The sequence below is a fragment of the Oncorhynchus kisutch genome, linkage group LG7 (genome assembly GCF_002021735.2).
Source record: "Oncorhynchus kisutch isolate 150728-3 linkage group LG7, Okis_V2, whole genome shotgun sequence".
Classification (NCBI taxonomy): Eukaryota; Metazoa; Chordata; class Actinopteri; order Salmoniformes; family Salmonidae; genus Oncorhynchus; species Oncorhynchus kisutch.
This window is the reverse complement of record NC_034180.2, coordinates 22427092-22447621: the sequence shown is the minus strand read 5'-3', so window position 1 is coordinate 22447621 and position 20530 is coordinate 22427092. Positions and strand designations below refer to the sequence as shown.

At 42.8% G+C, this 20530-nt stretch overlaps 1 protein-coding gene across 6 annotated transcripts in view; it reads right to left on the bottom strand.

The window, feature by feature from the left end:
* The window catches only part of mgaa (MAX dimerization protein MGA a), a 36138-nt gene that overhangs the window by 7782 nt on the left and 7826 nt on the right, over positions 1-20530 (bottom strand). For 3 of the 6 annotated variants that reach the window (XM_031828674.1, XM_020487711.2, XM_031828675.1), the window contains exons 3-16: positions 18612-20493; positions 17531-17618; positions 17342-17452; positions 17006-17131; positions 16746-16859; positions 14353-15101; positions 13868-14144; positions 13490-13641; positions 13266-13380; positions 12540-13099; positions 10135-10438; positions 7501-7800; positions 2077-3047; positions 1769-1897 (exon numbers count right to left, since the gene is read on the bottom strand). In XM_031828674.1, the coding sequence (XP_031684534.1) occupies positions 1769-1897; positions 2077-3047; positions 7501-7800; positions 10135-10438; positions 12540-13099; positions 13266-13380; positions 13490-13641; positions 13868-14144; positions 14353-15101; positions 16746-16859; positions 17006-17131; positions 17342-17452; positions 17531-17618; positions 18612-20493 (5878 nt within the window). The remainder of the gene's footprint in view (positions 1-1768; positions 1898-2076; positions 3048-7500; positions 7801-10134; positions 10439-12539; positions 13100-13265; positions 13381-13489; positions 13642-13867; positions 14145-14352; positions 15102-16745; positions 16860-17005; positions 17132-17341; positions 17453-17530; positions 17619-18611; positions 20494-20530) is intronic. The other 3 variants (XM_031828676.1, XM_031828677.1, XM_031828678.1) reach the window with 3 other exon arrangements.

The following is a 20530-nucleotide window of genomic DNA, read 5'->3' as shown; positions in this document are numbered from 1 at the left end:
GTTCTATATGCATTGTGATTCTAACTGTTCTATATGTATTGTGATTCTAACTGTTCTATATGTATTGTGATTCTAACTATTCTATATGTATTGTGATTCTAACTATTCTATATGTATTGTGATTCTAACTGTTCTATATGTATTGTGATTCTAACTGTTCTATATGTATTGTGATTCTAACTGTTCTATATGTATTGTGATTCTAACTGTTCTATATGTATTGTGATTCTAACTATTCTATATGTATTGTGATTCTAACTGTTCTATATGTATTGTGATTCTAACTGTTCTATATGTATTGTGATTCTAACTGTTCTATATGTATTGTGATTCTAACTATTCTATATGTATTGTGATTCTAACTGTTCTATATGTATTGTGATTCTAACTGTTCTATATGTATTGTGATTCGAACTATTCTATATGTATTGTGATTCTAACTGTTCTATATGTATTGTGATTCTAACTATTCTATATGTATTGTGATTCTAACTATTCTATATGTATTGTGATTCTAACTATTCTATATGTATTGTGATTCTAACTATTCTATATGTATTGCGATTTGATACTTGGATTTTATTATGATTTAATGTTCCAAACATATTGCTCACTATATGTCTGCTGCAGAGAGACAAGAGAGAGCCATCGGTCATGGAAATAAAAGTGCTGAAAACAGGTTGGCTCCCTTTTTAAAAATAAGATGGAGAACAAGCTATGGGATGAAAAATAACGGTACAGCCGACTATCGCCAGGTAACGCTACAAGTCGATACTTGGGGTCAAAGTATCGATATATACTGGTCCCATGTTTCATGCGCTGAAAAAAAGATCCCAGAAATGTTCCATATGCACAAAAAGATTATTTCTCTCAAATGTTGTTTACTAATCTGTTCACATCCCTGTTAGCGAGCATTTCTCCTTCCCCAAGATAATTCCTCCACCTGACAGGTGTGGCATATCAAGAAGCTGATTAAAACAGCATTATCATTACACAGGTGCACTTTTGCTGGGGATAATAAAAGGCCACTAAAATGTTCAGTTTTGTCACACAATACAATGCCACTGATGTCTCAAGTTGAGGGAGCGTGCAGTTGACATGCTGACTGCAGGAATATCCACCATAACTGTTACCGGATAATTAAATGTTAATTTCTCTACCATAAGCCACCTCCGTCGTCCTTTTAGAGAATTTGTCAGTATGCCAAACCGGCCTCAAAACCGCAGACCGCATGTAACCATGTCAGCCCAGGACCTCCACATCCGGCTTCTTCACCTGCGGGATTGTCTGAGACCAGCCACCCGAACAGCTGATGAAACGGAGGAGTATTTTTGTCTGTAATAAAGTCATTTTGACGGGAAAAACTTGTTCTGAATGGCCTGGGCCTAGCTTCCCAGTAGGTGGGCCTGGCTCCCCAGTAGGTGGACCTGGATCCCAAATTGGTGGAGCTATGCTCTCCGAGGCCCACCAATGGCTGCTCCCCTGCCCAGTCATGTGAACTCCATAGGACCTAATGAATTTATTTCAACTGACTAATGTTCTTATATGAACGCTAACTCAGTAAAATGGTTAAAATTGTTTTATTTATAGTTTTGATCAGTATAATATCGTCCAAAATAACACCACTGTGGTGGTGGTGGCATATGCAACTAAATCAACCCCCCGCCCCCCATCACTAGTCAAAAGTAGTGCACTATATATAGGGAATAGGTGCCATTTGGGAAGCACCCTTTAATTCAAGGGGTTTTATTGACTTATTGGTGCTTACGTCGTTGAGGATTTTAATTTTAGCAGCTTTCTCGTCAAGTTCCAGTGTTTCCCTCAGCTGCTGGAAGCGTCCCTGGAGCTCGGAGCGTCGATGCCTCTCCAGCACGTTGTGTTTGTGCTTCAGCTGCTTCTACAGGACACGACAGAAAGGAGCGCTATCATGGGGTGCAAACTGCAAACTAACATCTAAATTAGCCCGGGCCTACCCACACAAATAGGACAAACCAAGAAAGGGACAGACTACTCTACTGTTTAGGTGACGGAATATGAAAACAGATGTGTCTTGGATAAAGCTTAAAGAGTTCTTACACTGATGACGATGGGATCCTCTTCATTAACACAGGAATTAACACAATCCGTCTCGTCAGATGAGTTGTCCGTCTCCTCATCCGTCCCCTCGTCCATGTCGTCAGAGTCGTCCTCATCCTCCACCGGATCCACAACCTCAACCTCCTTCCTCCTCTTCTTCGGTCGTCCTGTCAAGGTCTGGTAGGGTTGATTGACAGAAGCCATCCTAGGAAAGAGCTTGGGGTCTACATTGGAGTCCGCTGACGAGATAGATGTCGAAGTTGCATCTGTCTTTGGAACCAGGGTTATAGGGGGTCTGAGGATTTTGGGGGGCACTCGTCCCACCTCAGGCTGGATCTTAGGATCTGTACTGGAGTCTGTTGTGGAGATAGTGTCAGATTTAATAAATTTAAACTTGTGGCTTACAGGGGTTTTTGTGCTTTTCTGGCAAGGCAGCATCCAATTATACAGCTCAGACGTGACCTTACAGTCTACATTGGAGTCCACTGTGGTGGTGGTGGCAGCTTGGACACCTGTTTCCATAACAGTCTTCGTTGGGAATTTGACAGTAATTACTGTGGTTTTCGGGGAAGGCTGCAGCACAGTAAAGCCCCCTACTATAGGCATGACCTTGGAGGAGCCCTGGGCTGGCTGGGCTGGCACCTTGGGACACTTGATGATGATGGGCTCCTTGTTACCCGTCTGAGGAACAATCTTCAAAGTGTACGTCCCGCTAGTTGTCTCAGCGGGTGAGAGATTAACTTTACTGGTGTTGAAAGACTTGGAGCCTGGTATGGAGGAAGTGACTTCGGGAGGCGTGGTTTTAGGGGTGGTGGTGCTGCCTGGAGTCTTTGGGACAGTGAAAGGGACCAGGGGGACGTTGGTGATGGTGTTCTGCCATGTGGTGAGAGAGGTGGTGGAGGGGGAGCTGTTAAGGGTGGCTGTGGATCCCGAGGCCAAGCACGCAGGTGTGGTTAAGCTGATCAAACCCCCTGAAAAGAAAAAGGAGAAAAAGTTCTGCAACTTTCCAATTATTATAATACACAACAATTTTTTTTTATGTATTCACACAGCACTCATTCAGTGGAGATTATAACCTCACATTATACATAGACTACTATAGAACTCCCTGATCCGTCTAAAATGTTCAAATCATTTTTTCCATAAAATGGTTATTAATTAACCCTTTACATTGATCAGGCCCAAATTGGAACGCAGTGGCTGTACATTAACGTTCTATACATGACGTCAGAGCTCAGGGTCTCCTCTTCACAGCTCTGTGTGGGTTCTGACTTGACAGCCATTCTGAACTTTAGCACCGCGAGTGACAAGAAGATGCCCCATGCCTCCCGCTAATTGGGCAACTTAAAAAATAAAATTGTCTGAGTGTGGGAAATACTGTAAATTAAAGAGGACAACATTTTTTGAAAGATGAGACATTGAGGATTATAATAAATACCGCTTTGATGTTATACAATCAAGCCAAACAGTCTAAATGTGCACTTCACATTCCCATCCATTAAACAAATGTACTCTACAGTGTCATCGTTTATGACAGGGTACCCCAACTGGCAGCCTGCGGCCAAATCTGGCCTATCAGCAATCGTATTTGGCCCCACACTGCCCCAACATTTCATAAAAAAAACGAATAAAACTAATCCCAGATCCGAGATGCAAAAACTCCCAAATGCGATGTCCCAAGAAGGAAGTTACCCTACCTAAATAATGCAAAAGTTACATTTGAACTTAATTCATGAAGAGAGAGAATGCAGGAGACAGTCAACTAATAAAGCAGGCAGCGGACCATTTTGTGGTGCTGAAACGTAAAGCTGCAACTGCAACGCAAACAATAGGTGAACAGCGCCTGGTGCTGAGAATATAGCTAACTTGTTATGCTAACTTGAATAGAGACAAGGTGATTTTATGAGCGTGATCAGATCAAAATGATTATGTTATTGTCAATTAATTTATTATGTACTAATCAGATGTGTTAAAAATGTTGTTGAATTTGTAGTGTAGGCCAATTGTGCTATTATTATATACTAACTACAGTTAGTCAGAAGTTTACATACACTTAGGTTGGAGTCATTAAAACTAGTTTTTCAACCACTTCACAAATTTCTTGTTAACAAACTATAGTTTTGGAAGGTCGATTAAGACATCTACTTTGTGTATGACACAAGTCATTTTTCCAACAATTGTTTACAGACAGATTATTTCATTGTATCACAATTCCAGTGGCCCAGAAGTTTACATACACTAAGTTGACTGTGCCTTTAAACTAGAGGTCGAACGATTAATCGGAATGGCCAATTAGTTAGGGCCGATTTCCAGTTTTCATAACAATCGTAAATCGGTATTTTTGGATGCCGATTTGCCGATTTTTTCCCCTTTTATTTATTTAATCTTTATTTAACTAGGCAAGTCAGTTAAGAACACATTCTTATTTTCAATGACGGCCTAGGAACGGTGGGTTAACTGCCTCGTTCAGGGGCAGAAAGACAGATTTTCACCTTGTCAGTTCTGGGGATCCAATCTTGCAACCTTACAAAAACAATCAATCATAATCACTAGTTAACTACACATGGTTGATGATATTACTAGATATTATCTAGCGTGTCCTGTGTTGCATATAATCTGACTGAGCATACAAGCATACAAGTATCTAAGTATCTGACTGAGCGGTGGTAGGCAGAAGCAGAAGCGTAAACGTTCATTCAAACAGCACTTTCGTGCGTTTTGCCAGCAGCTCTTCGTTGTGCGTCAAGCATTGCGCTGTTTATGACTTCAAACCTATCAACTCCCGAGATGAGGCTGGTGTGACCGAAGTGAAATGGCTGGCTAGTTAGCGCGCGCTAATAGCGTTTCAAACTTCACTCGCTCTGAGCCTTGGGGTGGTTGTTTCCCTTGCTCTGCATGGGTAACGCTGCTTCGATGTGGTGGCTGTTGTCGTTGTGTTGCTGGTTTGAGCCCAGGGAGGAGCGAGGAGAGGGACAGAAGCTATACTGTTACACTGGCAATACTAAAGTGCCTATAAGAACATCCAATAGTCAAAGGTTAATGAAATACAAATGGTATAGAGGGAAATAGTCCTATAATTCCTATAATAACTACAACCTAAAACTTCTTACCTGGGAATATTGAACACTCATGTTAAAAGGAACCACCAGCTTTCATATGTTCTCAAGTTCTGAGCAAGGTACTGAAAAGTTAGCTTTCTTACACATATTTCTTACACATATTGCACTTTTACGTTCTTCTCCAACACTTTGTTTTTGCATTATTTAAATCAAATTGAACATGTTTCATTATCTACTTGAGGCTAAATTGATTTTATTGATGTATTATATTAAGTTAAAATAAGTGTTAATTCAGTATTGTTGTAATTGTCATTATTACAAATAAAAACATGTCCTCCAATAAATCAGTATCGGCGTTGAAAAATCATAATAGGTTGACCTCTACTTTAAACAGCTTGGAAAATTCCAGAAAATTATGTCATGGCTTTAGAAGCTTCTGATAGGCTAATTGACATAATTTGAGTCAATTCGAAGGTGTACCTGTGGATGCATTTCAAGGCCTACCTTCAAACTCAGTGCCTCCTTGCTTGACATCATGGAAAAATCAAAAGCAATCAGCCAGACCTCAGAAAAAAAAAATGTAGACCTGCACAAGTCTGGTTCATCCTTGGGAGCAATTTCCAAACGCCTGAAGGTACCACGTTCATCTGTACAAACAATAGTACGCAAGTATAAACACCATGGGACCACACAGCCGTCATACCGCTCAGGAAGGGGACGCATTCTGTCTCCTAGTGATGAACGTACTTTGGTGCGAAATGTGCAAATCAATCCCAGAACAGCAAAGGACCTTATGAAGATGCTGGAGGAAACAGGTACAAAAGTATCTATATCTACAGTGAAACAAGTCCTATATCAGCATAACCTGAAAGGCCGCTCAGCAAGGAAGAAGCCACTGCTCAAAAACCGCCATAAAAAAAGGCCAGACTACGGTTTCCAACTGCATATGGGGACAAATATTGTACTTTTTGGAGAAATGTCCTCTGGTCTGATGAAACAAAAATATAACTGTTTGGCCATAATGACCATCGTTGTGTTTAGAGGAAAAACGGGGACTCTTGCAAGTCGAAGAACACCATCCCAACTGTGAAGCACGGGGGTGGCAGCATCAGATGGCATCACAAGGAAGGAAAATTGTGGATATATTGAAGCAACATCTCAAGACCCCAAATTTGTGGCAAAATGGCTTAAGGACAACAAGTAAGTCAAGGTATTGGAATGGCCATCACAAAGCCCTGATCTCAATCCTATAGAAAATGTGTTGGCAGAACTGAAAAAGCGAGTGCGAGCAAGGAGGCCTACAAACTTGACTCAGTTACGTCAGCTATGTCAGGAGGAATGGGCAAAATTACTGCCCGAAACGTTTGACCCAAGTTAAACCATTTAAAAGGCAATGCTACCAAATACTAATTGAGTGTATGTAAACTTCTGACCCACTGGGAATGTGATGAAAGAAATAAAAGCTTAAATAAATCATTCTCTGTACTATTATTTTGACATTTCACATTCTTAAAATAAAGTGATTCTAACTGACCTAAGGCCGGGAATTGTTACTAAAAATAAATGTCAGGAATTGTGAAAAACTGAGTTTAAATGTATTTGGCTACGGTGTATGTAAACTTCCAACTTCAACCAAATGTTATGGACCGCTGACTATTAGCTCGTAAAAAATTGGGCCCGAGGCCAAACCTAGTTGATGAACCCTGGTTTATGATCACTATGTTTGATGTACAGTAACAAAATGACGTTATACCCTGGGTTGTCCTGAACAGAATGTGCCGATGTCTGTTATATTTTGCACCACACATCGGAATGCACTCGACTCCATTCAATGCGCACCAAAATTAGGATATGCTTCTCTGAATTTCCCTGTGACAGCTTAACACAGCAAGATCATATTGTATGATTTTGTCAGTCATGTTGGCAATAAAACACGCGTTCAAATTATACCCACCTGACACAGAGAGCAATTAATAAATGGACCGTTTTTTGGATTGCATAAAGTAAACAGTAATTCTGTAAAGACGGGGCTGCTAAGATGGTTATGCATATGCTTTCCATATTTCTTCTGCAAAAAACATTATTTAGCCCTATCCATATAAGCCAATCCCCACGAGACTAAGGGGTTAACATAATCAGTCTTTTTTTTTTTTTTTTACACCTTTATTTAACTAGGCAAGTCAGTTAAGAACAAATTCTTATTTTCAATGACGGCTTAGGAACAGTGGGTTAACTGCCTGTTCAAGGGCAGAACGACAGATTTTGTAGTACATTGTCAGCTCGGGGATTTGAACTTGCAACCTTTCGGTTACTAGTCCAATGCTCTAACCACTAGGCTACCCTGCCTCAACTGTCAGACACTCACCCTTGTTGCGCATGACGAGGTTGGGGTTGAGGGCCTGCAGCTGGCTGAGGGGAACCAGCTGGATTAGCTGTCCGTTAGGGTTCCGGTATAGGGTGGTCCCTGAGGCACTCCGCACCGGCTGCAGAACCATCCTCCGCCCTGCTGCGAGAGGGGTCAGGGGGATGAGAGGGGTCGGGGTCTGGGACGTAGGAGGACACGCCATTCTGACAGCGTTACTGGTCCCTGGGTCAGGGAGCACCAGCATGGGGGGACTAGTAACCACTCCGCTGCTTGGGGAGGTCTTTGGAAGAGACACATCACCTAAAAAAACAAAGCTTTCTGTTTCTCAACAACGATGGAAAGCAGCATGGATAAGAAGACGCACCACAAACAACCACGCACCGCACAGAACAATCACCACATCAGAGCAACCCAGGATGAGATGGGAAGAGCACAGATTTGGGATATGGGCAAGAAGGGATATGGGCAAGAAGGGTGAAGATTTTAAACAGAGCTATGCTAGCCTGTTAGGGAGGCTGCGAATTTACGCAGCTTTTTGTTAAGAATTGCGCAAAATTTCAACGTCCTGCTACTCATGCAAGGAATATAGTAAATGCATATGACATATAACACTCTGAAGTCTCTAAAACTGGTTAAATCATGTCTGTGGCTATAACAGAACGTGTTTAGGAGGCAAAATCCCAAGGAAAACTGTTCACCAAAAACAAAACAAAAATATCCATCCGCCAGTCTCTGTATTGTCTATGGCAAGGCAAAATAGATAGAGCCCCTTTTACAATGCCTACAGCTTCCACACGATGTCGCCAGTACTGGCAATTCAGTTGTAGTTTATCCTTGGTGGGATAAGGAATAGGCACTTCCTGTCTTGGGGTCCACCGAAGGAAGTTATGAAAGGGAGAATATGGACGATGATTTCAAGACTTGCTGCTATCGAATACAGATCGCCCCGTGATCAATTTGATCGATTATTAACGTTTATTAATACCTAAAGTTGGTTTACAAAGGTAGTTTGAAGTGTTTTGTCAAAGTTTATAGGCAACTTTTTTTATTTTAAAAAACGCTGTTGCGTTTTGGAAAGGTGCTTTTTCCTGGATCAGACGGGCTTCATAAATGGTCATTTTGGGTATACATGGACGGATTTAATTGAAAAAAAGACCCAATTGTGATGTTTATGGGACATATAGGAGTGCCAACAAAGAAGCTCGTCAAAGGTAATGAATGTTTTATATTTTATTTCTGCGTTTTGTGAAGCGCCGGCTACGCTAATTATTTCTGTTTACGTCCCCTTTGGGTATTTCAGGGGTTGCATGCTATCAGATAATAGCTTCTCATGCTTTCCCCGAAAAGCATTTTACAAATCTGACATGTTGGCTAGATTCACAACGAGTGTAGCTTTAATTGAGTACCCTGCATGTGTTTTAATGAAAGTTTGAGTTGTATCGAGTACTATTAGTTGGCTCTCTGAAATTTCCGCTGATTTGGTCCCTGTACAGGGACAGCAGCCGTAAAAGGCTAGCACTATGCATATGTGTCACGAGTCACGACCACAAACAGACAATATGAAAGTGGCAGGCCATGGGACCAACGGTTAGCCTGTGGAAGGCTGGGGACTAAAGATAGCAGCACAAATAGATTAGAGGGGCTTTCTAATAATGGTGGCAGGACTGGGTGTACCAGTGGAGGAACCGGCATAAGAGCTACCTGAGGCTACCTCTACCAGAGAGGTAGAGGGCACGGCAAGCTGCTGAATACTACTCAACGACTGTGGAGGATCACTAGTGAGGAGCAGCCTCTGCTGTGAGGAGCTGATTTGGTTGACCACAAACCGTGTGAAGACCTTTCCCGCTGGGGGCAGGTTAGTCACTGTGGAGCAGAGATGGCGGTAGAGGTTCAGTGTCCCGCGACTTGTGTACATGTGTGAATCTGATACTGCTAACAAACTTAAATTGCTCTGAGGGAAAACACCTTTCTGCATCAGACTAAAAAACAAATTGTAATTGAACTATTAAAATGTTCTATACAGGATGGATGCCGATTGGCTGAAACAACATTCCAGACGTGTTTATCAGACAATATATCATGCAAAAAAATACTTGTTTACTGTTCTCTGTAGGTAACTGGTTTGTAAAAGGAAAAATATTCCAGTTTTCCACTGCTTTGTGTCGTGCCCAAGAACAGCCTTTAGCCGTGGTATATCTAAGCAATAAGGCCTGAGGAGGTCAGGTATATGGCCAATATACACTACAAAAGTATGTGGACACCTGCTGCTAATTAGAGCAGTAAAAATACATGTGTTGTCATACCCGTGGTATAGAGTCTGATATACCACGGCTTTCAGCCGTATACCACGGGTATGACAAAATATTTATTTTTACTGCCCTAATTAGATTGGTAACCTGTCTATAATTGCAATACGGCACCTCGGGGGTAAGTGGTATAATGCCAATATACCACGGCCAAGGGATGTTTCCAGGCACTCTGTGTTGCGTCATGCATAAGAACAACCCTTAGCAGTGGTATATTGGCCATATACCACACCCCCTCCGGCCTTATTGCTTAATTATATCACACCTCTGAGGTGCTTAAATAGTACTATTATTCCAGGTACGATTAACAACAAAAAGTAGTTCTCACCAATGGACTTGGGGCCTGCGGCAACTGAAACGACAGAGGGAACACTGGTGGTGGTAACCATGTTAAGACTGGTGGTAGGAGTGGCTGTCAACTGGGCCGGTTGTCCCGTGGAGGACCTCGCATCTTCAGGGGTTTCTGAGGGGGGTGTGATGAGTTGTGATGAGACGGAGGATGCCATAGACGGCTCTGGACCGGTAGGCCTCCGTAACTTGCCCATGAGGTAAGCAGCAAGTCGGTTGGCTGGGTGCATGGCTCCCATCATGCCCAGTTGTAGCTTGGCATTGGGGTAGGACCTGCCATTCACCTACAGATACACAGGGGAAAGTGTGAGTAGCAATGGACCATGTGTATTCTCCTCAGAGCTAGATATTATGTGAGTCCCAAATGGCAGCCTATTCTCTACAGTGCCTTCAGAAAGTATTCACACCCTTTGACTTTTTACACATTTTGTTGTGTTACAGCCTGAACTTAAAATGGATTAAATGTAGATTCTTTCCCCCACTGGCCTACACACAATAACCCATTATGTCAAAGTGTGGAAGAAATATAAAATGCAACATGTAAAGTGTTGGTCCCATGTTCCATGAGCTGAAATAAAAGATCCCAGAAATGGTCCACACGCAATAAAAATCTGCTCAGATTTTGTGCACAAATTTGTTTTACATCCCTGTTAGTGAGCATTTCTCCTTTGCCAAAATAATCCATCCACCTGACAGGTGTGGCATATCAAGAAGCTGCTTAAAAAGCATGATCATTACAGAGGTGCACCTTGTGCTGGGGACAATAAAAGACCACTCTAAAATGTGCAGTTTTGTCACACAACACAATGCCAAAGATGTCTCAAGTTTTGATGGGAGCGTGCAATTGGTATGCTGACTGCATGAATGTCCAACAGAGCTGGTGCCAGAGAGTTGAATGTTCATTTCTCTCTCATAAGCAGCCTCCATCACTTTAGAGAATTTGGCAATACATCCAACCGGAACAACTGCAGACCACGTGTAACGACGTCAGCCCAGGACCTCCACATCCGGCTTCTTCACCTGCGGGATCGTCTGAGGGGGGGGGGGGGGGGGGGGTGATGCGGAGGAGTATTTCTGTCTGTAATAAAGCCCTTTTGTGGGGGAAAACTCACTCTGATTGGCTGGGCCTGGCCTCCAAGTGGGTGAACCTGGCTCCCAAGTGGGTAGCCTATGCCCTCCCAGGCCAACCCATTTCCCCAGTCATGTGGAATCCATAGATTAGGTCCTAATGAATTTATTTCATTGAAATTGTTGTATGTTGTGTTTATATTTTTGTTCAGTATAATAAATAATTTACATCTGAAATAAAATGATCTGTAAGGTCCCTCAGTCAAGCAGTGGATTTTTAAACACAGATTAAACCACAAAGACCAGTAAGGTTTTCCAATGCTTTCCTGAAGAAGGGAACCTATTGGTAGATGGGGGCCAATAGTGACTTTAAAACAGTTAGAGTTGAGCCTATACAGATTTTCATGCATCCTGTTAGCAACAAGGCACTAAAGTAATACTGCAAAAAATGTGGCTGAACAATTAACTTTTTGTCCTGAATGCAAAGTGTTTCAGGATTTGACACCAAACACACAACACGTTACTGAGTGCCACTCTCCATATTTTCAAGCATAGTGGTGTCTGCATCATGTTATGGGTATGCTTGTAATCGTTAAGGAGTTGGTGAGTTTTTCAGGATAAAGAAATAAACGAAATGGAGCTAAGCCCAGGCAAAATCCGGGAGGAAAACCTGGTTCTGTCTGCTTTCCAGAGATGAATTCCCCTCTCAGCAAGACAATAACCTAAAACAGATGGCCAGTTGCTTACCAAGAAGACAGTGAATGTTTCTGAGTGGCCGACTTACAGTTTTGCCTTAAATCTAATTGAAAATCTATCGAAAGACCTGGAAATGGTTGTATAGCAATCATCAACAACCCATTTGACAGAGCTTTAAGATTTGAAAATAATAAATGGGCAAATATTGTACAATCCAGGTGTGGAAAGCTATTAGAGACATATCCAGAAAGACTAACAGCTGTAATCGCTGACAAAGGTGCTTCTACAAATCGACTCAGGGGTGTGAATTCTTACATTTAAAAATACATTTGCTCCAATTTCTAAAAACATGTTTTCACTTTTTCATTATGGGGGATTGTGTGAAGACGGGAGGAAAAAAAAAAATATTTAATCCATTTTGAATTCAGGGTATAACACAACAAAATGTGGAATAAGTCAAAAGATAGGAATGCTTTCTGAAGGCACTGTAGTGCACTAATTCTGACCAGCACCCTATGCATTACATAGGGAATATGGTGTCGTTCCACATCAATAAAGTAGGAAAATGAACTGATCATCAGATGTGTTTTGGGGGGAACTCTAGGTATTTAAAATGCTTACCGTGACAAGTTCCTTGTCTGAGATTTCTATCTGCTTTAGATTGGCAGTAAGGAGGCCAGCAGGAGAAATTCCTATTAAGAAAGGCAGGCCCTTCCATTTCAGACCCTTCTTCCCCACAGCCTTGTTCTCCTGCTCACTTTGCTTCTCCTCTGCGCATTGTCCTTCCTCCACCTCCTTATCTTCCCCTCTCAGCTCCTCCATCTCCCCCTCCTCTTCCTCCATCATTTCTTCATCTTCCTCTCTCATCCATTCCTCCTCACTGTTTGCCTCCTCCACTCCGTCCGGTCGCGAGACCTGAGAGATATGTACCTTGTAGTGGACAGAGCAGCTCTCGCCGTCGTTCCTCAGGGTCTGAGACACGGGTTTGATGAGGTAGCCTTTGACCCAGAAGGGGTTGGTGAGGTGGTCCTGGGCCATGTGCTCACAAACAATCCTCAGCACCAAGTTCCTGTCCGCCAGGCTCCTCCACTTACACTCAGACACGATCTCCAGACGCTTGCAGGGCTCTGTGTACTGGGAACCGTGGGAGGGCGACTTCTCTGACTTCCTGGAAGGGCTCACTACATCAAGAGACAAAGTCAACAGCCATTAGAAATACATTTCAGGGCAGGCTATGATTGTTGGATGCAACTAATTATTGACGTGGTTTATGGACTGATAGATATAAATCGCAGACAGATGTTTGGAATTAAGAAAATTATGACAAATTTGATTAAGTGAACTTACCTGGTGAGGAGTCTATTGGTTTGCAGTGGTTGTCAATGTCCTCAGGTCGGTTTGTGCTCTTGCTTTGAAACAAACGCACTCTGGCACATGTCATGGTCCCTTCCTCCGCTCTCACCTGCAAAAAATACACCTTTAGAAAAGGCAGGGGGGTAAGAATATACATACCACTTTTACAGTGGTGTATCTAACACTTATGGATAGATAGACACCCTTCTACGACGCACCACTGCTGGAGACTCTTCCTGTAATGGAAGCCATGGAAGACAGACTGGTGTTGGGGCAAAGAGGGGCTCCGGGTCCATCTCTCCATCGTTGTGCTTCCACAAAGTTCTCACACGCCGAGCTGGTTCTGATACGGTCTCCGCCTCTCTCAGAGCTGAAGTTAGAAAATAATCCGGTAAATGAGCAGAAATTAATACAAAATATGTCATTTAACTGCAACATTAGGATGGACACATTTTGCGACTAGTGCATCAACGTATTTCATCTAATGTAGTATAGAAAAGTTGTTTCTGTATGGAAACTATTTTTTCAACTTTATTTATTTGAACCAGTCATAGAGCTTCATAACTCGGTCGTTTTTTAAACTAGAGGACACTCACTATATGCCATCCTCATCCGCTTTCTCTTCTTGCTCTTCTTGGACGGGCCCTCTTCAGACGCACTGGAATCTGGTCCTTTTAAGTTTTTGAGCACAACCACTTTCTGCCTGAGGCAGCTGCAGCCAAATATACACTCAATCTTTCCACAGTGGGTAATACGACGGTCCTGTGCCAGGCTGGCACACACACAGCCCAGCCGGCAGAACGCATTAAGGCAGGGAGGAGCACTGCGCTTTACAATCTTAATGGGAGCTGCAGGATTCTCACAAACAAAGCCCTGAAGAGAAAAGAGGAAAGTAAATGCAGACAATTAAGTGCTAGTATGGCTCATTTCTCAGGGATACCATTGTAGAGCTGGTTTAAACACTCACAAAATAAGATCGAAGCTATTAATGTGCTCTAAAATGTCTATGCTCCATCATGTCAGACCCCAACAAATGAGTCAAATAGCAGATGTAATGGTGTATGGGTGCAACTGATCTTACCGTTGAAGTGAAGAGCGAGGTGAGGGCGACTGTTGCCCTGTCCTCTGTGATACAGGTCTGATGCTTGCCCTCCCAGACAACCCCGTCCTCCAGCTCCCTCTGTCTGAGAAAGGCCTTGGTCAACCCAGGAACAACAACCCTGGTCTCAGTAGCGGCAGACTCTGGCTCTGAGTCGCCCTCCACAGGAGCCAGGTCAGGGGGGGGTGGCTCTTCTACCTCTGGCCTCGACACAACAGAGTTTTGCGCTGGTGGAGGAGTCTTGACCCTCGGCTTCCTCTTAGTCCTTTTCACAGTTTTAATTGTGTCGTCGTGGGCGATGGCCGGGGCTGCGTGATCCATCAATGGCGGTGGCGCAATTTGTAATGGTGTTGGCGCAGAAGTTGGTTTAGTTCTGCTCTGCTTTGAGCGTTGTTTCTGTTGCCTTTTTTCAGATTTCTCAGATTTTTTAGGTCCTTTGGATGCGAGGGGCAGTCTGTTTTTTTTGGATGGGGGGACAAAGGTGGTAGAAGGTGCCGGTGCCTGTTTCTTCAGCACACTGTCCAGGGTTCGGACGTAGCTGGTGCTCTTGGTGGGCAGCTGGTAGGTCACAGGGGTGACGACGGTGGTCTGGGTGAAACTGGCAGCTCGCTCGTCGATGAGTTTGCCTTCGTTAGCCAGATACTCATCCAACATGTCACTGCAGAAGGCCGACAGGTTCTTCGGGACCACATCTGAACTCGGGCCATCTTTAAAGCCTATTGGGCTACATACTAGAGTAAAAACAAGAAGATGGGATATTGCAGACACTGGTTAATGTAAGGCCTTTCTCAAGACATCATAGCCAGAGTATGTGAACAGAGCGAGAAAAGGAGAGTGCCCAATTTGACTGGAGCGTGGAGCGAGATTCCCAAAGGCTGGAGAGTCTACCTTCTCGCCCACTCCAATTTCACTCCAGTGGCGCTCCCGTCATAAGCTCGAGCATGCCCGCCCCAGCATGCATTTGTAGGCTACTTGTGTGCTGCTAAAAGCCCCTTGCTTTAGCTACCGTCATGGAGTTCTCTAAATATTTTCATAAAGAATCTGATAAAATACACAGGTACTAAAACAAGGAGACTTACAAAGAGAGAGGGATTATCTACTTAATTGTACGGATTGGATGTCACCTGCTAAACTTTTAGGTTACAGACCGGATGCCATTGTTCTACGCACAGAATATGGAAGTTGTTACACGCTGGCTACATCAAACATCCACATAAAAAGAATCATTGTGGAATCTGTAAAGACACTTGTCCCAAAAGTATGATGGTGTACTTACTACGTGCACATGCTAAAAGAAAGGAACGAGGTGGGTAGATAACTAAGTGTGTCATTGTAGCAAAGTCATGATCAACTAAAATCAGATCTCTTAAACGTTTGGTTCATTTTGTTATCTATACAATAGGCCATAATTGATTTTGGCGCCTGGCATATTCCCACGTTCAATGAGCTTTCCGTTTTGATTGGGTTATTTTGCCTAAAAAAACTTTAGGCATACCTATAGAAAAACTAAAACTAAAACTATGCATCTCTGCCCAGCCTGGCCAAAAGGGTGTTTAGCATCCCCAGTGGCTCTGTAAGTGTGGAGAGGGTATTCTCCGCTGCTAGCCGGCTGTCCAGGCACCATCACATGAGCCTGAATCCACAGACTGGTCAAACTTGTTTCTAAAAATGAATTCAAAAGGCAGTAATAAGTCATTTTTCATTTAATTTGTATTTAATTCTAAGTAAGTCACAGTCTATATGCGCAATTTATAGACTATAATGATTTAATAGAACGAAATGTTGTTTATTAAATACTGAGCACTTTATGTCCATAGCGGCCTATTGTGTCACACTCGCAAATGCTTCACAATGTATTTCGTTGTAGGTTATAGCCTTGAAATAATTGTAATAACATAGCCTTAATAATTAATTTACATTCCTTCTTAGGGTCCCTGTCTGGCTCCTGACTGATTTAGAGTGTTTACATGCTGTTTAATATGACATGTAGCCTATTTAAAAAATTATGTTAGCTTCTTACATTCACCTTTTCATGTTTATTCAAATACTTTTCATTCAAATCCATATGTTTTGGTTTCAATAGTTAAAAACCAATTGGTAGTTCCACATAGTCACAAAAATGGGTGTTGGTTAAATTGTGATTTTAATGAATGGGAGCAAATTTGGAGCGGGAGTTTTTTTTCTTCCTGTGAGTGTGGAAAGGACATGGAGCCGCTTAACTCCACTCATATTCTCCGGTCAGAGCTAAAACGTCAAGAATAAACAGTCTGTATCCCCTCTTCTTGTTTTGTCACCATTAAAGCATCATTCAATATTTCCGACAAAGGAGTATCTAATCGATTCAGAAAATAAGGATTCTTCTGTAAATATTATACCGTCAGGCTTGGCGGATGCTGAGGAGTCTGAAGGGACAATCTTATCTCTCCAGCCTTTGATTTGGGTGAAGTCTGTTGTCTTGCCCGTCCTGGAAACAAAGGGAACTGAACCACCTGGGGGGGGGGAAGGGTATAACAATTAACAATGTCTCCTTTTAATATGTATTAACTTCTCCTCATAAAACCCTAAACGGGTTATTGAACAAATACTCTCAACCATTTGGCCAAAACAGAAACTCTAATAACAAACGACTACTAACTTGGAGATGCCAATCCTGCAGTGCTTGGTCCTAAACATAGCATGGGTGACGGTAGAGGTAGACGGACGCCTAAGTATTGCAGGTCGATGACCAGAGTGGGATCCAGTAAGCTCATCTTCAGTCCAACTTCAAGGAAGACAGATGACAGGTAAGCGATCTTCAAGCGTAGACTATGCATCATGAAAAAGCATTCTACCATCATGAGTAGCATTAAAGATGACAGGAACACTGTCATGAAAAGCAAAGTGGGACATTACCCATGCTAGTGTGCAAGTAAGTTGTCGAAAAATAAATAGTAAAACTCTTGTCATTCACTGCCATTTATTTTGGCGTTACCTTCTTGCAGCACAGGATGAATGACCTGCCGATGCTTCATAACCTTCAGATCGTCCAAAAGAACCTTCTCGAAAGCAGCTATTCTTTCCTCTGTGGTTTCAGATCCTCCGACTGAAAGATACATAGTTTAATAGATGTCACATAACAGCAGCTTGGGAACATGATGGATCAAATTGTTGTTTTCTGTACCATTCTCTTGCGCCTCAGGGGTTTTCTCAGGTTGTGCGGTTGTCGTCTCATGAAATGCAGGCTCTCCTAGATGGACTTCAAGTGCTTCCTGTAATTTATAACACTTTACTTTTGACATTTTATTTCACCTTTATTTAACCAGGTAGGCCAGTTGAGATCAAGTTATCATTTACAACTGCGACCTGGACAAGATAAAGCCAAGCAGTGTGACAAAAACAACACAGTTAGAAATGGGATAGACAAAAGTCGTCAATAACACAATAGAAACATCTATATACAGTGTGTGCAAATAATTAAACATGTGACACTTTACTTGAAACCAATAGATATAGTGAATGCTTTGTTACTTGTTATGAGCACTTATAAGCCCTTATGTCTTATTGTACAGCTTATAATATGCTGTATTATATTGTACTGTATTGCATTTTCTTTTTAAATAAAGTGTGGACTGTTGAAAACACATTTTAAAAACATTCCTTTATTCACTTTATAACAAATATAACCAAAGCAAGGATTTCCTTGTTAATGATCTTACTTGCCTCTTAAACAAGAACCGAGGAAACACAGGTGGCACAACATGAAATAACGGTAACACTTTACTTGAAGGGGGTATACATAAGGAATTTATAACCCCTTTCACATAACAGGTTTGGAGTAGCAAAGGGTCAACAGTTAGTGACAGTGAGCGTTGTGCATCTTCTCTGGTGATCTCTCAATTTGGCAGGATGCCACTGAGTAAACAGCCCTTGGAATTATCCAATTTAATGACAAACTTTTCTTTGACAATATCCGGGAGAAGGTGGATCTGGTGTAAAGAGTGTACCTGGCCTGGATCAAGTTCTGGCCAAAGCACCAATTGTAATTGTCATGTTAAGACTTACATATTGTTCTCTGCCAAGATAAACCAAAAACATGTGTTCTTAGGACAACACTTGTGTATAATTGTGGTACGAAGGTTGTTATGAATGACCTGTAACACTCAACGGGGTTGTAAACAGTGTCATAAAGGTGTTGTGAATGCAAGTAAAGTGTTACCAAAAATGCTGACAGATGGAAATACATTTAACAAACTATGTGTTACCTTGGAGGTGAAAGAGACGAACAGCTGCTCCTCAACTTCCTCCAGGTTGGGCTGCATGGTGACATCTGTGGGTCCCCCAATCACTGGGAGTGGATCACTCTTGGCAGATTTCACTCCTGTCCTAGATCTCTTCTTAGATCTCTGGGGTTTAATGCTCTGGGTTGGCTGACTAGAACCAACTGGTAGAGTAGAACCAACTGGTACACTAGGGGTAATTAAAGTTGGGACATGAGGACATAGGACAGGAGCCGCCTCACTGCTTGGAAAGTCTTCCGTCATCTCAAGTTCATCAGAGATTGAGAAAAAGTGAGTGAGGTCGGCAAGTGAAGGGGTTGGTGACAATGGGTCGGGACCTAACGATGAAAAAGGAGATAACTGGAATGGGAGTGGAGACGGTGTAGAAGGGCGTGTTAATGGTTCATAATTGACTTGAAATGATGAGGCGGGGTCCCGGGGAGGTGAGGATAAGCCAGGGTCCAGAGCAAGTGAGCCAGGGTGAGAGTTAGATGAAAATGAGACTGCCTCAAAGGGTAATGGGTTAAGGTGAGCGGAAGGCAACAATGGGATAAAGGGTGTTGTTAAAAAAGGATCAGGGGCAGGTAGTGCTAACAGTGATGCATGTGATGAAAGTTCAGAGGAGAGTACAAAAAGGTTCGGGGACGGTAATTGTTCAAGGGCTGGGAATGACGAGGTAGGTACAGGTACGGATGGGGCTGGGACCAGTTTCAATTGAACAAGGGAAGGTAAAGGGGGCTCAAGATCTGGTAATGATGCAGGTGATGATGGCTCAAAGCCACCTAGTGAAGGGCCAGAGGATAATAACGATGGGGTACACTCAGGTTTCAAAGTGGCAACATTAGCTGTTGATGACATCGCAGGGGCATTTGAGGGATGGTCAGAGGTAAGTGATGATAGGTCAGCCGGTAGGTTCAATGTGACAGGTACAGGGGATGGCAGTTCTTGGGCATGGGATGACAAGGCAGGGGCTGGTATTAATGAGTCGGGGGCTGGTAACAATGGGTCAGGGAAAGGCGACATGAGGGGTGGAGTGGGGGATGATAGTGTAATGGATAAGGTAGGTTCAGCGACAAGTAACGACTGATCAGCAGTAAGTGATACTGGGTCAGCTTCTGGTAACAATGAGTCTGTGGCAGGAACAAAAAAATCTGTGTTTGGGACTGAAATATCGGTGGGTACACCAGCATAGTCTGTGGTTTGCCCAGTGGGGTCAGTGGCTCGAACTACAGAATCACTGGCTGGAAGAACAGCATATCCAGTGGGGACCATTGCTGGACCAGTAGGGTCAGTGGCTGGGTCAGTAGTTAGAACTGCAGAAGATGGGGATGAAGTAGAAGGCAAAGGAGATTTTGGTTTGGTCCTAAAAGGTCTGGATTTCGACTTCAACTGTTGAAGATAGAGTGCAAGCAGGGGCAAAGGCACAGGTTCAGGTCGTTTGTGTGGTTTAGCCTTCCCCTGCTGCTGTTCATCAGAACCTGTCCTTTTTGCTTCAGAGCTCACTGAGGAGCTTTGGGAAGCCTTTTGACTGCTTTCAACTTCATCTGCTGAATGGTCATTGATAGACACAGGGGTCTTCACAGGTTCCTGGGACTGAGATGAACAGAGGTGGTCCTTTTCACTGTCAATCGTATTCCCATCATCCTGGGGTCCCACCTTTGTAATAGTTTTCGACAACACGTCAGGAATCTGGGAAAAATTGTAATTCACAGCTACTTCCACAACTTTGCCTTTGGCAACCATGCCCTTAGTGTCTGTTTGCTCAACATTGCAAGCTGTATTGGTTATCTCCACATTGCACCTTCTTATTTTCAGATGACACTCCCGAATCAGCTCAGTGAAGTTACTTTGGGGAGGACCTATTGTACTGTTCAAAAGATAAATGCAAAAGATTAGAAGTGCAT